Source organism: Nesoenas mayeri (assembly GCF_963082525.1).
Source record: "Nesoenas mayeri genome assembly, chromosome: 12".
Classification (NCBI taxonomy): domain Eukaryota; kingdom Metazoa; phylum Chordata; class Aves; order Columbiformes; family Columbidae; genus Nesoenas; species Nesoenas mayeri.
The window spans coordinates 18,434,130-18,454,433 of NC_137547.1; the positions used below are offsets into that span (position 1 = coordinate 18,434,130).

At 37.7% G+C, this 20,304-nt stretch overlaps 1 protein-coding gene across 3 annotated transcripts in view; it reads right to left on the reverse strand.

Moving 5' to 3' along the window:
* The window catches only part of LOC308044820 (transcription initiation factor TFIID subunit 4-like), a gene marked incomplete at its 5' end in the record, with an annotated part of 133,471 nt that overhangs the window by 34,040 nt on the left and 79,127 nt on the right, over positions 1-20,304 (reverse strand). For all 3 annotated transcript variants that reach the window (XM_080351697.1, XM_080351696.1, XM_080351698.1), the window contains one exon: positions 8,390-8,512. In XM_080351697.1, coding sequence (XP_080207823.1) covers positions 8,390-8,512 — 123 coding nt within the window. The remainder of the gene's footprint in view (positions 1-8,389; positions 8,513-20,304) is intronic.

Below are 20,304 nucleotides of genomic sequence, written 5' to 3' on the forward strand. Positions count from 1 at the left end.
CCTCAGGCCCCCTCCAGCCCAACTCCCCCACAGAATCCCTTTAACCAGCATGCTCCTGTTTGACTCCAGGCAAAACAAAAACAAAACCCCTTTTTTCCTACTCGCTCACTAGAACGGAGCATGTAACAAAAGGAACACCAAGATGAAGATCCCACTATCAGATATTTTTTCCTACGTTACTCCTCTGAAAGCAAAACACAGCCCGTAATATCCAAGACACATCGGGAAACTTCGCAAACCTGCATTCACCACACACTGATGGTCCCAAGGAGTTTTGTGGTCAAATAACATGAGGCTTTTCAATATGCCAGTTTCCACAACAAAAACCCTGAGTTTACCATTGAAAAAAATATAAATGAATAAGTGAAATAAAGCGTTTCCTACATCAGAATCAGTTACAGATTAGCAAATCCTAGTTCATGCAGTAGAAGACGCAAGGAGGCTGACAAGAACACTGACATACAGAGCAATCCATACAGGGTTATGGCATGGAATTAGTGGTGTACACAAGGCACGTTACCAACCACTGAGCTTAACACTAAGCATGAGCACGTGCTCTTGCATGTTTGGAGCTCAAACACGTCGCTTCTCATGAGTGTGGCCAAACAGCACCCATTTTACTATCTCTCTTACAAAGAAAGGATGTCCAATACACACCGCTCATGCAAACTTTTTAACAGAGCTGAAAGACTACTTTCAGCACAAAGTTTAAATATCTGAGCCATATCTTTGAACTTTATCATTGGCAAATTTTTGTCACTTCAACATACAGGTCTAAACCTTCCCATGTGTATGTGGAAAAGTTGCACCTTTTCTGGTGGAGTTCCAAAAATGATCTTCACTGACAGGCAAAACTACCATAGCACTTTGGGCCTTACCTTCTGAACTCAGTGGAGACTCAAATCAGTTTTGACAAACCCTCACTTAGATCCTTTCAGACGTTATCTTAGTCTTAACAGTTATATTTAGCCAGAAGGAAAAAAAAAATCTGGAATTATAAGTGGCAGAAAAACAGAGGCTGCAAAATATATCTTATCCTTCAGTGTCTAAAGATCGGGAAGACAAATGGAGAAGACAAATGAAAATACAGAAAAACCCAACCCCAAACAAAACCCAAGCTTGCCTACCCTCTGTCCCCACAAATCCTTTTGCAAGAATAACACCACTCTTTCACAGTAACCGCAGCAGATCTCTATAGGGACTGCCAAATAATGGATGAACCAACTACTCAAAAGTGATCTTGCCAAGTTCTCATTTTCCACGCTAATAAGCCACACACACTATATTTATGAAGTATCCGTAAACAAAAAGACTCTATTTAATATTACCACGTTGATAAAATTTTTCCTTTTAAAAAATGCAATTTTTTTTCCTTTTTTAACCAAGGAGGTGGATTTTGATTTAACAGACACAACAAAACACTACTTAAGACTCTAGTAATCAACCTTTGAAGAGCAGAGAAAGAAATACTCTGCAGGTCTGGATCAACATCATGTGGCCAGGTGGGGTCAAATACCATTTCCATCTCCAAATGAAGTAAAAATAGGATTTGTCTTGGACAATAAGGTAAAAATATTAATATCATTGAAACTCTGTCAGAATATTCTGTGTTACACAGATCAAAGGAATACACACAGTATGCAAACCTGTCCTACTAGTAAAAAAGAATGTTTTTGCTGGCACAGAGCCACGTTGTATTTTCTGGTATTGCTGCCTGGCTTTTTCCTCCTGTCAACTGAGATCCATGCAGAATCCTTCTACCGCCTCCTGACTCTATTCCTGCCTGTTTGCAACAGGCACAGAAATGTATTTCTATACATTCACTCCAAGTCAGAATTATTAATCATCACTGTACATATCTCATTATCAATCATCTCTCTGCTTTTTTCTTCCTACTTTTCACTGCTAACCTTGTAAAATTTCAAAAAATGAAACCAGAATTCTAAAAAAAAAATAGAATGTGTTCATTATAGGCTAAAACACGGTTTGAAAATATTTTTTTATAAACAGAAATTAATCATTGAGGCAGTTTATTTTTAAGTCAAAATCTCCTTGATTTAAGAATGAGAAAGATAAGTGCGATCATTCATTAGGAGAACACCTATACAGCCTTTCAAAACACTGATTTTCAAATAGATATTAACACATTCCGTGTGAATGATTTTAAGATTTGACTTTTGAAAACAGGAAGCAAAACAAGCCAGAGAAGCTGAAGGTAAGCTTGAGATTTTCAAAGACTCATAAAGTAGTATGCATGTAACTCTATTAAAAATATATATAAGGACATACTCCTTAACTTTCTTCTGTCTCCTTGAAAATTCAAACCCACATATTTAACTGATAGTTCTGGGATACCTCAAATGAAATCATAACTCTCAGCAGCAGTGGTATCCTACACCAAAACACGTCTGAGATAACCACTGTGCTCTATCACGTCACAGATACATGAAGCCAAGAGTGCTTGAAAAGGCAATGATACCATAAATCATAAAAATTCCTCCTGTTCTGCTGTTAGTCTACAGGTTTAAAAAGCGCAAAAAGCAAGCTGTAACTTCTTGGACCATAAACACTTGCAAACGGTGTTCTGGTCTGTTATATCTGCTTTCACATAACTCAGGCTTAACAAGTGTAAAGGATCTGGAGATTCCAATGCTTTCTAAACATATCTTGACCACTTAAAACACAAAGTGATTCATCAAGAGCCAACTCTACAGTATGAAGACCAAGCTGAGACTTGAGTTGTAGAACAAGTGACTCCAAGGATCTTTGAAAGTGGATGCCATGGAATTACTTTAGATCCAAGAAGGTGAGGCAATAGCCTAGAGATTTGCCCAGAGCATGGCAATCCCACTGACTGGTGGTTTTTCCCAAAATAAAAGACTATTCATTGGTTCTAATTCTTTCAGATCTGTCAGAAGCAGTTATGCCTCACAGTCATGTTGGCTGATTCATGAACTTCTAAATCTGCATGATATTCTTTGAGTAGACACTTTGGAGAGAACCCAATGCATAACCCTGCTGTACTAAAGGCTTGTGCAAGAGACACTACACGTCTCTCTGTAAAGAAAGGAAGGAAACAAGGCCAGGTTTTCCAAGAGGGAGCTCCATCATCCGTTTTATCACGTCTGACCCATTCCAAAGAGAAAATTGCCTAGTATCCCAATTTCTTCTTAATATTGTTAAAATATTAAGGATGGACTTGAGGAATAATTGCAGGGGTTGCTGAAATGTCTATGGAGAACCCAAGCATGAACTGAGAATGCCAGCTGTAATCTGTGCAAATTAATCATGTTCAGTCCTGGATAACTAAAAAGAGACTATAGTCAAAAGTACTTTTTTTCAACCGTGCCATAGTAGCCAAGCGCCCCCCAAATAATAATGAATTAATCCATACATTTCTGCTTAGAAATTAGGAATTACTCTTTGTAAAAAGCTCTGATAGAGGGGAATATTAAGTATGTCTGCCTTTGGAAGTGTCTGGTATAACACAGATTTCCAAGTCTCAAAACAGAATCTTAATCACGTTTCATACAAAACCTTAACATGAAACCAGCTTTAAAATGCTCAAATTATACCATCTGAAAGATGAATTTAATTAAAAAAATGTGGTGCCTCATACCCGGAATACATTTCACAATCACTTTAGTAATTAGCTTTTCTCTCTACACTAAACATCACTGTTTTAACTGTAGTTGTTTTGGGACTTTCCAGGTCTGCAAGAACATTATCCTTGTAGACTAATATAATGGTTGGAATATACTGGATGAGTATCAGATCTCCCTTGAGTGCAGGCCCAACATATGGTCCTGCAAATTGAGGAACATGGTATTGGGGATAGTTTGCTGGATGTCCTTAAGATGACTGCTCTGCCACTATGTGAGAAAGAGGGTTTTTTTCTTATCCCTAAAATGACTGTCTTCAATAAGCAGTGATTCACTGAACTAGCCCTGAAGCTGCCTTTGGAAGCTCAGTATTCAAAAACCATCTGTGCCAGCAAGTACCAGGAGAGGGCTTTCACTTGATATTTAAACAAATTATACCCTCAGATATTTCAAACATATACTCTGTATTTATGTATTTGGGAATAGTAGCCATAGGTCTTGATGAAAAGCCAAATTACTTAATTATTATTATTGTTCTTAAATACAGAAAAATACTTGCATTTAACCCCTACACTTTAATTCCATAGTAAAAAAAATGAGGGCCTTTGAAATACGCAAATTCTGCATTCTTGCCACCTTAGCACTACTCAAATATTTAACTTGTAAAGTTAAGTGACCTAGTCTTATGATGGTTAAGGCTTTTCTTAAAGCTTTCACTCTTACAATTACATAAAAATATCTATTTCATAAACAAAACCAATTTAAAATCCTAATTCTTAAAAGCCTTATGCCTGAAGAAAAAAGCTTGAAAATGTGAACTGAATAGATTCAAAATCCAGCTCGAAATTTACTGGTTTTAATCTGACAGTAGAGGTGCTTTAAAGAGCTTCCTAAAGAGCCTAAGCGGGTGCTGTTTGTCCTTTCCTGTATGTCATCCACTCCTTCACCATCCTCGTTACCATCCTGGGCACCAAAACAAGCAATTAACAGTTCTCACACAGCAATATGGATTAGGCGGTACTGCTCCTAATCGCATGACGTTGCTCAGGAGTTAGACACCGAACGTGATAACCATGCAATAGATTCCAAAAAACAACTAACAATTAAAAGGTATTTTGCAATAATTTTGTCCCATATCCTTATATAAATTAAAAAAAACTATAAAATTCTGCAAATGCAATATTTTCAACTCTGCAAGGCAGAGAAGCTGAAATCTTCCAAAGGCTTCTCATTTCTTTTTAGCCCTTCTCTTCCACTCTTTATCTAAACTGCATTATAATAATAAGCAGGCTGAATTACTGGTGAGCTGCTGACTGCTACAGAGGAAGCTGTGTTTCCAGATGATCTAAAATACAAGACAACAAGAAAGGTACTAAAAAGCAAGCGAATGAAGGGTAGGTGATCTCAAGTTTGCTGCCTCTGCTTTGTTCTAAGTTCCTTTTCTGGTGCTCGCTGGGCTCTAGGCCAAACTCCTTCAGCAAGCTGAGCAGAAACTATTCACTTTTGTACTGCTATTGGGTTAGTTTCCTGCCAATTTATCAAATGGAAATGGGTTAGCACAGGGTACAACAAGAGCCAATGAAAGGGAAGGGGCAGGAATGCACTACCAGGGACTGGGATAGAGATCAGGGCCAGATCAGCTCAGGCTCCTGTGTAATCACAGTCCGACACCAATCACACATGGGGGGACAGCGTTATTTGAGGACATCTCGCCCCTGCTCATTCACTTCTCTATAAAATATTTTCCCACATTTTTTGGAAAGGAAATTTTTATATGGCTGCATGGACAAGCAAATCAAACAATGTATACGATGGAAAAATAACCTTACCCCAAAACTGCTGATTTTCTATCTCCCCAGGTAAAAGCAATCAAAAAAGCCCAGCTGTACTAGTACAGAAGAGGCAAATGATGGGCCTGGCCTTGGTAACTTAAGTTAATCCTGCCATCTGAAAACAAAAGTCTATTTAGGTGTTGCTTGAAAAGAAGCAAAGAAATCCAAATGAGCCCTTGCAATGTCAGACAGAGAACAAGTTTAAAGAAAACACTCTTGAACAAGTGCTAATGGAAAAATATTTGCAATTATGAGCACAAGCTTCTTCACATTTATAAAAGCCATGTAACAGCTGTTTCTCTGTATACAACAAATAGTACTTGATCACAGAAACACTAAACTTTTCCATCAACTTTTACTCTTCAGTAAAATAACCATCACTACTCCCTAAATCGACCTGCTCGGATCAAAAGGGTATCGTTAAAAAGATCCTACTTGCAAAGAGAAATTGTGAGTATTTCTGTTGAACCAAGAAGTCGGACTGAAATCCAACACTTATTGAAAAAAACCAAAAAGGCCAATGTGACTAAGTAAAATCTCAAATGTGAGTTAATTGAGAAAAGGAAAAACTGTCATGTGCAGTGAGTGATATCTCTCTGGATCGGCAAACGTGCAGCATCCCAGCTGCAACAAAACCAGACGTTTATGTCAAAAATGATTAATGAAGAGACCAACAACTTCAGTGACAAAAACTGGACATTCTGACAAAAAGAAAAAAGAGAGCAGGCCAAGAAAGCTCTTGCCAAGTCAGGCCTTGCAAACAGAGATTATCAGTAGCAAGGATTTAAGAAGCTTAGAAATTGCTTAGAGAAATCAGAGGGTCATGGAGCGCGGTGGAAGTCAGACATCTGAGGGTGGAACTGGGCTAAGGGGTTGTCTGTAAAACAGGACGTAGTTTTCTATGTTGCTTATAATCTCCAGAAATCCAAAGAAGATAAATTAGATAGTCTTAAATAAACAATGCAAATTTCCAGTAGCTTTTTCATGACAAACACTCTGAGGAGTTTATTTAGTTTCTGCATCCCAGCCATATGAGTAGCTCAGAAGCTTAACAGAAATGGAGTTTCTATCAGCCAGCATGCATGACACAGCTCCTACGACTGACTTGAATAATCCAGATATGGTCTCCAAGTCCTTGCAAGCAGCTTGGAGCCAGGAACCAGTGTGGGCTGGGCAGGGTGGTTGGCAGCCGGGGCAGAGCAAAGGGAGCAGTGCAGGCTCAACGGGCAGAACAGCCACATGATTCATGAATCCAGGACATCATGTATCGGCAAAACCTTCAGGGATAGTTTGTCAATTGAATAACACACAGAAGTTCAGCAAAATCTGGGTTACAGGAACAAGAAAAGGAGGTAAAAATCCTCCAGAAGCCTTTGGATTTACCACAGACCTTTGTCTTTCCTTGACACACTGTACCAGAAGAGTAAGTAGCGTCTGGAGCAAGGGGGAAGTTGTTCACCGCAAACCCATTCCGGCATATACCTCTGAATAACAATGTTTCACCAAAGGCGATCACAATTTGGTTCATCATACCATGAAAAGATTGAAAAAAGATCATTTTTTAAAACACGGGCAATCGACAATAAAAATGTAATTCTCATACTTAGGAAAAATATTCCTTTGGTGAAGTAAAGACAATTGGGGACTGTGTATTTGTTAGAAACCGAAGGGATTCATGTACAACCGGAAGGTTCAAATTATTTTATCTTGTGTGAAAGCCATCCAGTTGAGCTTGTAATGAAAAGTTCTTTTGGCCTGTTGCTGCAGGATTTCTTGCAGAGACGTACAGAGAAAAGCAGAATATGGACTGTGAGACAAGGAGAGAGACTGAAAGGAAGAGAATTTAACAGGACAACACCAACCCCAGGAAGCTCCCTCAGCCTCAAACTAATTTGACCAGAAAACAGGAGCACCTCCTACATATCTGAAGTCGTAAGTCAACTTTGGAGTATAAACAAGATCCACTTCTATTCCTGGCTCAGCTAATTCCTTAGCACTAATCTTAGTACATTAAAAGAGACGGAGAATTCAGATAAAAGCTATCCAAAAAGGGAAACAAAAAAGCCTTTGGAAATGCTTGGCATTTAGACAGCCAAATGTCGGAGCCAAAACTGTTAGTCAGTTACTCAAAACAAAACGTTTGCATTTTCATCAGAACAGACATATAACAGGGAGAACTATTTTAACTCCTATTGTGTAGGCATTTTTAGGAGAAATAAGAAGCCCGACTATACCTGTACTACACAGCACAGTACTCTGTTAAGAGTTATCCAAGGTAATGCAAGCACATCACTGTAGTTCTCCACTTGGGTTAATACATAACCTGCTTTTGAGGATTTTGCGTTGCCTTGTGTAGTATAGCTATTGCTCCCTCCAAGATAACAGGAAAGGTATGCTAACAAATCTGATTCTACTTCTAGAGCACATTATATTATTACTAGTACATAAAATTCAGCATGATTACAAACTTGTCTTTGCAGTTGCAGGGGATAACCAGCCATACTGTAAAAGGTTTTGACACATATTTGTCACAAACCCACACTTACTGTAGGCAGTATATTTGTCACAAACCCACTCTAAACTGTAAGCAAAACTACAGTTAACGTCTTTCCAGATATTTCTTTATGCCATAATCTTCTTTCTGGTTTCCTTTGGATTATGCAGAGGAGAAAACCACTCTAAGGATGGTGAGCTGTTTAAGGGAGAGACTTACACTTCATGATTAACTTTATTCTTTAATTAACTGTTGAAAGCTAACACTTGAAAATAGAACTAAGAGCAGATATAATCTTAACTGTAGCAAGATAAACTAGACTCACAGTCCTTCTAATTTAGTAATGTGCATCATCTTTGCGCAGTTACACAGCTCGCTGAAAATACCGACATGCAGCATCTCTAGTTATTCCTAGTAGGTTTGAAATAATCAATTCTCTTATTCTGTGTATAGCCATGTACCTCTCCTCCTATGGTGAGCAGTCCAGGTGAATCAAGCTTCCGTTTCTTCCGGGGACCGATAGCTGCCAGTGCAGTTAGATTGGCATCCCTCTGCCTCATTTGTGCAAGTTCTTGTTGCTGCATCTGTCGGAGGGAGAAAAAACTCTGTTTAGTTTTTATTCTGTTGCCATTTCAAAAAGTTATTCTCAGACTTGTGAGCGTTAGGTGATCAATCCTTAGCAGTACTTTGCTGTTCCTAGAAATGCCATTTGAGCGTGCAGCCTTGCACTAGAGTAATAAAGAAGATCCAGAAGTTCCCTTGACTTTCCACAGGATTTCTGCTTCAGCTAACTCAACTGTTTTTGAAAACTCCATCCTTATCCTTGAAAATTACCAGAAAGTACTATAGACTACCCATACATCCCCAGTTTAAGGCTGATACGAGAGTGTAAATACCAATTCAAATACTCAAAAAGCATCTCAAACATTTTATTTCATCTCACATTTACTTTGAATATTTCAAATGTCCTTAATATTTCGCTCAAAAAAAAATCATATCTAAATTAATAAAACACTTCTGTCTAAATGTTAGGAGAAGGTAATGCTGACACAAAAACCCTACAAGCTGAATTTTCAACTGCTTTCTGTGATGAGGATTCAGGTAGCAATCCACGAGTCTGAGGCTAAGAAAGCAACCTGCCAGTTGCACCACATAGCTACAGAAAATAAGATACTCTGGCCACCACATGATAAAGAGGTAAGATTGCATATTCATTATGGACTGTATAATCCTTTTAGAGAGTAATAATAAGAGACATAGTCCCATGAACAGTATTATTTCAATAAACATTGTGATCATCAATACAAGAACAATTGATTAGGTAACACAGTATATGATTTTAATTAGATAAAAGCATTCATAGCTCTTAGTAATCATTCTTACTAATTTCAAAACCTTACGTTTGCACAAATCCCTGACTAAATTAAGAGAAGTGTTTGTTTTTCATCTCGTGTACATCATACTTGTTCCCTCAGAACACAACTTCAAGAAATTCAGTAGTGGTAATAAAAACATTGTATGATACAGGCACAATTTTTCATTAAAATAAAACTGAACTGACAAATGTAGGTGGAAGTGTCTCAGCCATTACTTAAATGTGAGCTGCATACACAAGTGTGGCCTGAACTATCTTGGCCAATGTTAAAATGAAAGGAGGTTTAAGCAAAAAAGGGACCCATGTTTGGTATCTTTTCTCCATTCACTTCTCTCTAGAAAAAGCAGGTCCACTTCATGTATCCTATTTAGAACGTTTTTTCAGGTTTATTCTTTAGCAATCCAACATATTTTCCCATTCTTCAGAAAAAGAAAATTCAGTATATTTAGAGTTTGAACACCCATTTTTTCCACATTTTTATGCCACGTATTTTGTAACTTCAGTTATTATCGTAACTCCAATATAAAATTATCTACAAATACACTTCCCATTTATCTACAGAATAAAAGAATTCCCTAAAAAAAAAAAAAAAAAGGAATGTGGAAAAATAACTAAATAATAATGCAAAGGTCTATACGTACTTCTCTTTGCCAACTCATATTAGGTTTTTAGCTCAAATATCTTTGGCTCTCTTCCAGATTAAATGCCAGTTAGACAGACCTGCCCGCTTACCCTTTCAAGGTAGATAGCAACAGTGGTGAGCTCTAATCATTTACAAAGGTCATGATCGGAAGCTAGCCCGTAAGCAGTCATTTAAAATTCGATTGATCCCTATTTGTAGTCAGGGAAAGAAAATGGACATTTCAGCTGTATTGTAATTATGAGGCTTCAAGGCAACTGTAAATAGATGTGCAAATCCAGATACTGGCAAATACCTTAGAGAAGAAATTATTACTATAGTATAACATATATCCAGGAAAGGTTGAAGATAAAACTGCATATAAAAAAAGATCAATCATCTTTTTGCTAATTTGCCGTGCTTGCCAGCCTATAAGGGTTATCACAATTATCAGAAGTCTGATGAATATTTAAGCGAGGGCCAACTGGCTTAGAGTGATCTCGGCCGAAGCTGTAAAGTGGATGGCTTCACAGAATAAGAAATTCTGCACTGGAGTCAGTATTCATTTCCTGCAAGGTGCAGGTCAGAAATACAGTCTGATACATAATGGTATCGTGCAAACATTATCATACGAGCATCTTATCCAAAATCACCATTTTCCAACCAACAGTAAGCTAATACTTACTTGGCTCTTTGTACTGCGTATACTGCTATATACAGTCATTGCTTCAACCTGCACTGTGAGCACACAGTGCCTCTGAAAAGTTGCTCTAACAACTAGAGTTTAGTCTATTTTTTATTTTTGCACATTCAAACTGTAACGCAAAACATGCCATTTCCCTACATTTCACACAGTGGGACAAATCAGTCCTCACTTCAAAACCTACCAAGTGTTTGGTGCTGTTTTACATGGAATAGGTTCAAGAGTCTGCAGAAGGGTTTACACTTGTTTATTACTCAGGTTCTTCATCCTTTCTTTTTTATTCAGTAAGAAAAGCTAAAGATAGTTCTTGATATCACATACTAATTTTTGACAAACGTGTTAGCCTAGAACAACCTGCTTATGTAAATGGTAATGAATGTTGGTCTAAACATTTCAAATACATCAAACACACATCCATCATCAGTAAGATCACAGTATCCCGATGTTTTATAAAATAACGACTGAAGTGCTGAAATACTTGATTGATACTAAATTACACAAATTCTTATCACTCTTTTAAAAATTATTTATCACCGATGGTATTTAAAAAAAAAAAAGTTAATCTGAAGGCAGAGGATCATAAAATTACATTTAAGAATAATCAGAATAATTATGATCCTGATGCTGATTACCAGAGGCGTTAATCTTGCAGTGGTTAGCGTGCTTCAGTTGGCTTCAGGGAACATCTTTGCATACTTACTATTAACTATCAATTTGCTTACAATAAAACATCTTAGCAGTTTATGGATACTTACTAGTGTGACTTTTGACAAGATTCCTGAGCGTTATTTAACATCCCAGAGCAAACTAACCACCATTGTTGGCTTCTTCATACCCCCATTCCAACTATCTTCTGTTTTCTCTTGCCCTGTGTCAGATTATCTGTACCAAATCTCTTTCCTACTCATCATCTGACACTTCATCAAAAATGTTATCCCAAGCCATAATCTTTGTTTAAAAAGAAAAAAGGCAGTCTTGGCTTTGGTTCAAAAGAAAGGGACACGATACCTTTCGTAAAGATATTTAAACATGTGATGTGGCTGCTAACATCTTATTCAACATGAATGCCATAAAGATATGGATTATTTTTAATAGTCATAAAACCTGATATGTTTATTGCAGCTTCTTTGGAATAGCCTAACAGTATTGTGGGACTTGTGTAATTAATGCAGATTTAATTACTCTGCTTCGGTGTCAACAGAGATTACTTTAAAGATGTACCTCTCTTGTACCAGCAGATGCCAAATGCACGACCCTGACTTGTGGAGGCTTTTTTCCCCAGTACTCTCTGGAACTGTACTCTCTACATCAAGTGGAAATGACTTTGCAACCAGTTTTATGTACATACTTGCAAAGTCATCACCCTCTGAATTCTCAGCACTAAGAATAATGTGAATAAAATGCAGCTATCTTCAATGTTCTGAAATCACTGGAGGTGCTGGAGCGAGTTCAGAGAAGGTCAATGAAGCCGGTGGAGGGTCTAGAGAACAAGTCTTACGAGGAGCGGCTAAGGGAGCTGGGGCTGAGGGGTGACCTTATCACTGGCTGCAACTGCCTGAAAGGAGGTTGTAGCATGGACGGTGTTGGTCTCTTCTCCCAAGTAGCAAGCGATAGGACAAGAGGAAATGGCCTCAAGTTGCGCCAGAAAAGGTTCAGATTGGATACTAGGAAATATTTTTTCATGGAAAGGGTTGTCAGGCACTGGAACAGGCTGCCCAGGGCAGTGCTGGAGTCACCAGCCCTGGAGGGGCTTAGAAGACGTGTAGATGACGTTCTTAGGGACATGGTTTAGTGCCAGAGTTAGGTTGTGGTTGGACTCGATCTTGAAGGTCTCTTCCAACCAAAATGATTCTATTATTCTATACTCAGAGATATATAAAAGTACCTGTGAAATTAAAGCTACTTAAGTTTCTTACTTTACAGGATCAATTATATTTTAAAGTAGGAAAGCAGCCTGTTATTACAATACAGTTTATCTTCTAACTAAGCCAGTTAATAATTTCTGGATATTTAAACAAATGAAGCACCTGTTTATACATCCTGGCAAAATAAATAAATTTCCTGTTAATTAACATGATTTAGCAGAAATTAATCTAGCTCACTACATCAACCAACAAGATGCAACCATTTGATAACTGCATTCATTCACACTCTCATTTTCATACTGGACGGCTGATGCAATATCATTCTTTAACTTGCCTTCTTCACAATTAATATGGATATAATTATCAATAGTATATTAAAATGTATGCCTTCTGGGAAGGAAGCGATGCTTCATTCAGAACCACACTAATCAACAATTAACTTTTTTGAAAGTCAAAATATTTATCTAAAATACAGACAAATGTTCCAATATATTATACAAGAAAAATGCTTACAAATGAGATGCTGTTCCTTGCTCCTTATCTGATCACAATTTATTTTTAGCATGCTGTTTACCTACTGAGAGGTATTTCATCACTTAATGACAACTTTAACATATGGAAACCCCTTGGATGAAAAGTACAGTATAACAATTAAGCACCAATATTATTTCACACAATGAAATTTTCTTCTTTGTGATGGTAGCAATACATTAAAACCCCAAAAAGAACACTACTTCACTACTTTAATAAGTAAAGCTGACAACAGATATTCTCTAGTTTGTTTTCCTTAGATCATTATTTGTTAGGATACATTTAGGTATTTCAGAAAGAAGTGCCACAAGCCATATGCCACAAGGAAGACAGCCATATGTCTATTTGAAGTATCAACACTAGATCTTAAAATCAGATTTAATAATCTCCAAAACCCAAGAATACATTTATTCATGGCATGTTTTGTAAATAATTTTGCAAGAGAAACCAAGCATTTACCTTAACCCTTTTTCACTTTAAGCCTTTTCTCCACTACAAGCCATTGTGAGAACAGCCACTGAGATATTAATAAATCTATAGTGTGAATATATCCTCTTCTTAGATTTCTCCTTCCACCGACAGTTGTGGCAGCCTGTGCAGCTGGAAGAAACCAGCCACTTCACACACAAGTATAGATTAATTTTCTTTAACAACTATATCCCCTATGTCCCCCTATTACTCTAACTAGTATTATAATAACCACAGAGAACAGTAAAGATTATTTTCCACTTTTCCACAAGATCAGCTAAACCAAGAGTCTATTCAACAAAGTTACAGCTAGAGGAATACATTCGATGGATTGGTTCAAGGTATGAATTTGGTCTGGAAAGACAACTGTAAAACAAATGTTGGATGCTTGGTATAAACACCCACAGATCTCAAGTAAAACACCTTCTCCAACCCAGAAAATGAAATGGCCTGGTAGTGGCTGGGGTCTGTACTGTCGACGGAGAATTATTGCTCTTCAGCAAGCACAAAAGTGAACCTCCCACAAGAAATAAAAGTCTGTTATAACATCAGCTGTGCAAACATCCCAGTGAATCTTGCTCACTTGAATCCCCAGGAAAAGGGAACGGCAAACAGCAAACGAGGCACAGCGCTACTCCTCGGAAAGACACGAGTTGTTCAAAAATGTGAGCAAAAACCATCTTGAAAGGAAGGTGAAATGTGCTCCAAATGGAGGGCAAAACCTCAGCAAACTGAAATTAGCTTTGTTTAAAGCAGAGATGTAGACGGAAAAAGGAGCTGAGCTGCAGCTCCTAAGGACTGCGCCAGGAGAAATTCCCTTCAATGTGAGCAGAAATAAGAGGGTGACTTGAACTCTAACAATTCAAGTCTACATATAAACACTTCCGAAAATAAAAGGGAGCCGAGGAGTAGCATCACATGAGAGAGAGAAAGCTCAAGGAGGTGCTTCTCTACCTATAGGCAGAAATCGGGTATGTTTTTTGGCCTGGAAGGAAAATAACCCAGTGACAGAGATGACGGTGAAGATAAAGGAAGAGCTTGAGCAAGTAGTCGGATATGTTTAAATACCTGATTTGATATGGGAATAGAAGCTGAGTTGTAAAAGTAAGTTTCTGTAGTCACAGAGCCAACTCAGCCCACAAAGCACTAGAGCTTGGCTACTCTCGATTCCCAACATAGTTCAGAATAATCGCCCAAGAAGAAGCAAGAGGACAGAGAGAGGCTAACAGCACAACAGAAGCTATAAATATCGACAGACTGTAAACTGCAATCAAGAATGAAGACAGCCAGGAATGAACCCCGGACAGGACACTGGCAAGAGAAAGCACTAAATGGCAGAAATGTTTGATGAAAGCAAGATCATATAAACAATGATTTAAGCATTGATTTCTAGCCAATAGGCATCAAAGGAGATCCCTCCTAATTCTGTTTGCGATGGATGGTTTAATTCCTGATAACAGGGTCATATGCTGGGAAAAAGGTTGTCTTAATTGATGGTTCTGCAACAATATCCATCAGCCTCAGACAGTGATTACGCCCCCTGGAAAAACATCTTTTTTTGCTGAGGAGAGCCTGAAATGCAGAACCATTACACATGTCCTGAGATGTCCACAGCAGAAGGTGCAATTAAAAAAATGAAACTCATTAAAAATGCCGGCAGTAACCTCAACAAGTCCAGGACAATGATAAAGAAAAATCAGTACATCAGTGAACTTCAGATAGTCTTGAAAAACAGGTAACGTTTGCAGAATGCCTGCGCGATGCTTCTGCCTCCCTTTGCATCACCAGAGTCTCTAAAAGTCAGCAAAACCTCTATAGCAATTGCACACTGACTGGCAAGGAACCAGCCCCACGTAGCTGAAGTTTAGAAGTGGCACCGCAATAATGCAATACCAGAGGAGTTTCATATGTGTAATAGCAAATCATCCACCAAACGTGTTCTGTGAGACTCTTAGAATTTGGCAGAACTGTGAATGTTTATCTCATTTTCTTCAATATGAAGCTGGATGCCACTTCTCCACAAGTGTTCTACCACAACTCATTGAAAGCTCCAGTCATCACCTGCAACGGTTGTACATCTATGTGAAGCAGATTGAGGTTTTACTTGACTGAAAGAGGTGTGTGCACGCTGGGTTTGTTCCCTTTTCCTGCTTTTTTTCTGTTCCACACACTTTTAACAACAGTCAAAAATTATTGCAGAGTGTTTGAAAAAAAATCACCCCGGGCAAAGACTAAGCTGGGAACATTTCAGCCCCCAAGATGAATGTTGCTCAAAATAATGAGCATCTGAATACAGTTCTGGAACCTTAGCTGTGGTACTTTTGACCAAGTGTCTTTCTTACAATACACGTTTGTGTTTATTACATCTAATTTCATTTTGGTTTAGAAGTTTACTCAAAAATTCCATTAACATTTGCCCTGTTCCTTCCAACACAATATATGTCAAACTTCCAACACAGAAAGTGTCAGGTGCATCCTGCCTTTCATTTTTTCCCCTGAAGAAATCTCTTAATTGTAATTTTCTAAAGTCATGTACATTACCTAGTTAAAAGCAATTTTAAAAATAATTATCAGTAAACTACAATTTTATCTCCTTACTACTCATGTAATTTTAAAAATAATTATCAGTAAACTACAGTTTTATCTCCTTCCTACTCAAGACCACATACTGTCTGAACTGATTCATATATATTTTCATACTCATAGGTTTCATTTTCTTGGAAGTCTCCCTAAAAGATTACTCATAGCTCACCAAAAAAATTAAGAGTGATTTTTAAAAGTGTTGTAATTTTTAACATACTTTCCCTGTAATACTATTTTGTTACCCAAATAGTTTGATATTCACCATATCCCACTAGTCCCTTTAATCAACAAATGCTCTTTATGGGTATCAGTGAACCGCTTTTTGTTAATTCTGTATATCCTTGGTTGGTTGCCTTGTTGATTTTTCCAAATACAATGCACTATTTTAACTTAAAACCATTTACTTCTACAACTCTCCAAGCATCTCTTAAGCTACATACTCCTATCTACAGTATATAATTTATAGTAATTAGTTGTGTTTGGTTGGGTTGGTTTTTTTTGTAAGAGATCCCTCAAATGCCTGTGAAACAGTTCTATAACAATGAGGGGGTTTTTTGTCCTTCCAGTAACCTTAGTCATTACATTTCTTCATTCTTCAAAACTGTTGTTGGGGCTCCAGCACATTTTGTCTGGTTTTGGTTATACTATTACTTGAACAACAACTCCTCAGTAGTTCCAGTTCCAGGCTGTTCATATTAAGCTGGAGACACCCCTATTTTTAAGCCTTGATATTTTTCAGGTCTCATAGTGGTGTTTGGTAGATTTGCTGATCAAAACACAGATCACTTGAGCAAATGGATTCTGAGGCACAGGCAAGTGGCAGGATCAGTGCTAACAGAGCTGGCCACTTTTTGAGATGCTGGTAACTTACTTGTTGTAATACAAGAAAAACTTCTGGAAGAATTTCCCTAATATGTGGTACTTTATTTTTTGCTATTTGTCTTAATTTTATTTTGGAGCAGCACAACAATGGACCACTACAAATCTTCTTCAAAGGAAACAAACATACTCATAACATTATAAATATGACTGGTAAGAATATCTGCCAAAAATCTTGACTGTTTATCCACAGGCTCATAAATTCAGGTGCAAGCAACAGAAGAATATCCCCAGTCTTGGGCACTGGTGAGAAAGGCTGGTTCAGAGCTTTTCCCAGGCTCTGTGTTAATCTAGGTGGGGGTTTACTATCCTCCGACATTTCTAGGATGTTCTCTTTTCCCCCTGAAGCCAGATACTATGTGAGGGCTCCGAAACTGATGCTTTAATAGGATTATGGGAATATAAAACACAGGGAAAACCTGTATGGATGACAGTCATGCCCAGAGTCACAGACTAGAGTTACAAAGAGCAGCAAGCTTGTTGAGCTGTGGCTTTAGTTTGGGAGGCCTGACAGAAACAAGGGGATAATGGGAACTAACTCAGGCAGGAAATAAGCTTTGCTTGTTCAAAATCATGCACTGGAAAATACAAGGCTCAGATGAACCTCCCACCCGAGCTTTCTGTCTGCTCCCCGGGCTGGCAGCTGGAGCGCAGGCAGCAGCCCCGAGGCGACGCTGCCCACTGCCACACGCTGCTAAAGGTTCTATTGGAACAGGAATCAATTGCTCTGGTTTTCAGATGCTGAAGTATCTCTGATATAAACATTTCTGGAAGTACCTTTTAAAGAATCTCTCATTGTATCTGAGTAATACAACAGCTACTCGGATAGTGAAAACTGGCCATGTCTGCTACAACTTTGTGTTAGTACTAAGAGACTCTGATCAAGAATTTCATCTGCACATCGCCAGTTTGGATAGCATAGCATGGCCTTTTGCCGCTATTATTTCTAGTCCATCTCTGGCACAAGCTTGAAATCTGAAATAATTAAGAACCAGTACACCAGAACCGTATGAAAAACATGGGAAAAGCATGAACTTAGTATATCACTGAAGTCAACTAAAGGCTGAGTATGTAGGAAGAGCTCAGCTCCATGGAAGTGAAGAGCAACAATATGTCATACCATAAAACTCTCAAGTCAGTCTGAAGCACTTTCCTCATTTTTCAAAATAAATATTTCTATTTTTTAGAAAAAATTCTCTGCCTATATGCATTGCCACAAAACAGAACAGCAGAAATTAAGTGCATTTAAAATACTAGTTATTCAGAAATTCTGGTAAGAGGCTTTATTAACTAGATTATTACAAAAGAAAATGCCCAGATTTTGACGCCAGTCCTCTACTATTCTCATGGGAAAGCTGCATCTTGAAACTGCCGGCAAATAAGGCAAATGTAGCAATCCACTAAAAAATCATTTGGCTGTAATAAGTAATTTTAATCAAATAGTTAGAGAGAATGGCATTGAAGTGAATTTGTGAAGTGTCATAAGCAGATGGGAAATGTGTAGTATAGAAACTGGTTGTGCACTTCTACTGCAATATCCTTTTTTTGCAGCCTGGATTGAGGCTTGATCAAGTCTAAGTGACATGACAAAAACAATTTTAATCTATTCTGAAACTATATTCAACTAAAGAATACACAATATAGCAAGTATGCCGCTCTTTTCAAAAGTGGGATTTGAGGCAGAGTGATATCGGGAACGAAAATATCCAGACACCCACCTTCTTCTCCCCTTAAAAGTCGTGAGGGTAGAACTGGGGGTTCACTTGCAAAATCAGAGTTCCACTGGGCATGCAAAACAAGCTCAAAATTTAAATAATCTACATCTTTTCTATTTTAGATTTAAGTATGGCAAAGCCGCTACTGCTCATTTCTCCTGCAGATCAAGGGAACAACATACCACAGTGTGGGGACAAAATATTTCAAGCCATTTTTCATACACTGACAAGTAGTAAATTAGGGAATCTTGTAAGTACAATACAGTAGTCATCCCCTTCTATTGATCACATATAATTTACATCTTACAAAGATGTGAATTCTTGCATTCTCACTCCACAAGGAAAATCTCAATGATTTATTCATTTCAAATAAAAAATAGAAGGTAGATGAGAAGAATTACTTCACAGGCTGTAGCTTTCTCAGGGCACTAGTGCTAGGCTCTTCTTTCGCACTGCCCGAAGGGCCTTTGTGTGCAAGTCCCTCTAATTAACAAGGTGAATCATGCAGCAGTTCCCTAATTAGTGAACATGACAAGCCAATGGAAACAAGCAGACAGACCTGGCGTACAGATATGGTCAACAAAAGGCACAGCAACACACCATTAAAAAAATGTATATTTCATGTAAATAAAACACAAAAAGTAAGAGAACTAGTGTAATGTCTAATTTCCTTTTTCATGTTTTATGCTTATTCTTCATTTATGGCAGATATAAATAACGACACAATAAATCAAGGTTTCCAACTGCAAGTCACACTACCTCTCCAAAATCAAAGAGCAGCTATCCTCCATGAATAAGCATCTGCTTAACAGGCAGTATTTGTTTTCTCTCTTGTTTTTATGCTTTAAAGAACTGCAGTTACATTAAGCTGAGCACTTTGAGAATCCCTTGATTAATTCTACTCAAAATTATTTTTCCTTTAAACAGTTTTTCACCAACAGACAAAATGAGTGGAATAGTTGCACTATTCTTATTGCATTGTAAAAATGCCTACATTCTCAATATGTAATAATTTCTAACTTCGGTCTAAGGATAAATAAAAAGAGCGACTAATCAAAGAATCAGATTTGCATTAAAAAGGAAATGAGATTATCTAAAATGTACCTCTTTACATCCATCTTTTCAAGTAAAATATTTTAAATCTGTCAGTCTTCCTTATGATTTTCCCAAAAATACTCTCCCCATCTCCAAAAGAACACATGGGGGTTTAGATAGTTACCAATTTGTTACAAATTGGATCTTTCATTTAGATCTTAATGATCCTTCAACATCTTAGAAGTCTAAAATGTGTGTCACCAACAGCAGAATCTAATTCTTCACAGAAAAACTCCACTATATTCTTTGCTCTTTATTCCTTGGCACATTATAATAAGTGAGGAAAGCTACAGATTATCCCCTCATTACAGGTTCCTCGTCCTCACAATCTTGAAAACAAGTATTTCTGACTTTCCTCTTCTAATAGGGTAAAATTTCCTTATGTTGTAAAATTCATGTTCAAAATACTGATGTCTAAAACCCTCTCACTTTTCTGACCAGTCCAGCTTTAAAAACATGGGATTAAAATACTAGCCCCTAAGTAACACTGGTTTAACGTGCCTTTAAAGGTTCTTTTCTAGCTAGAAATTTGAATGATATTTA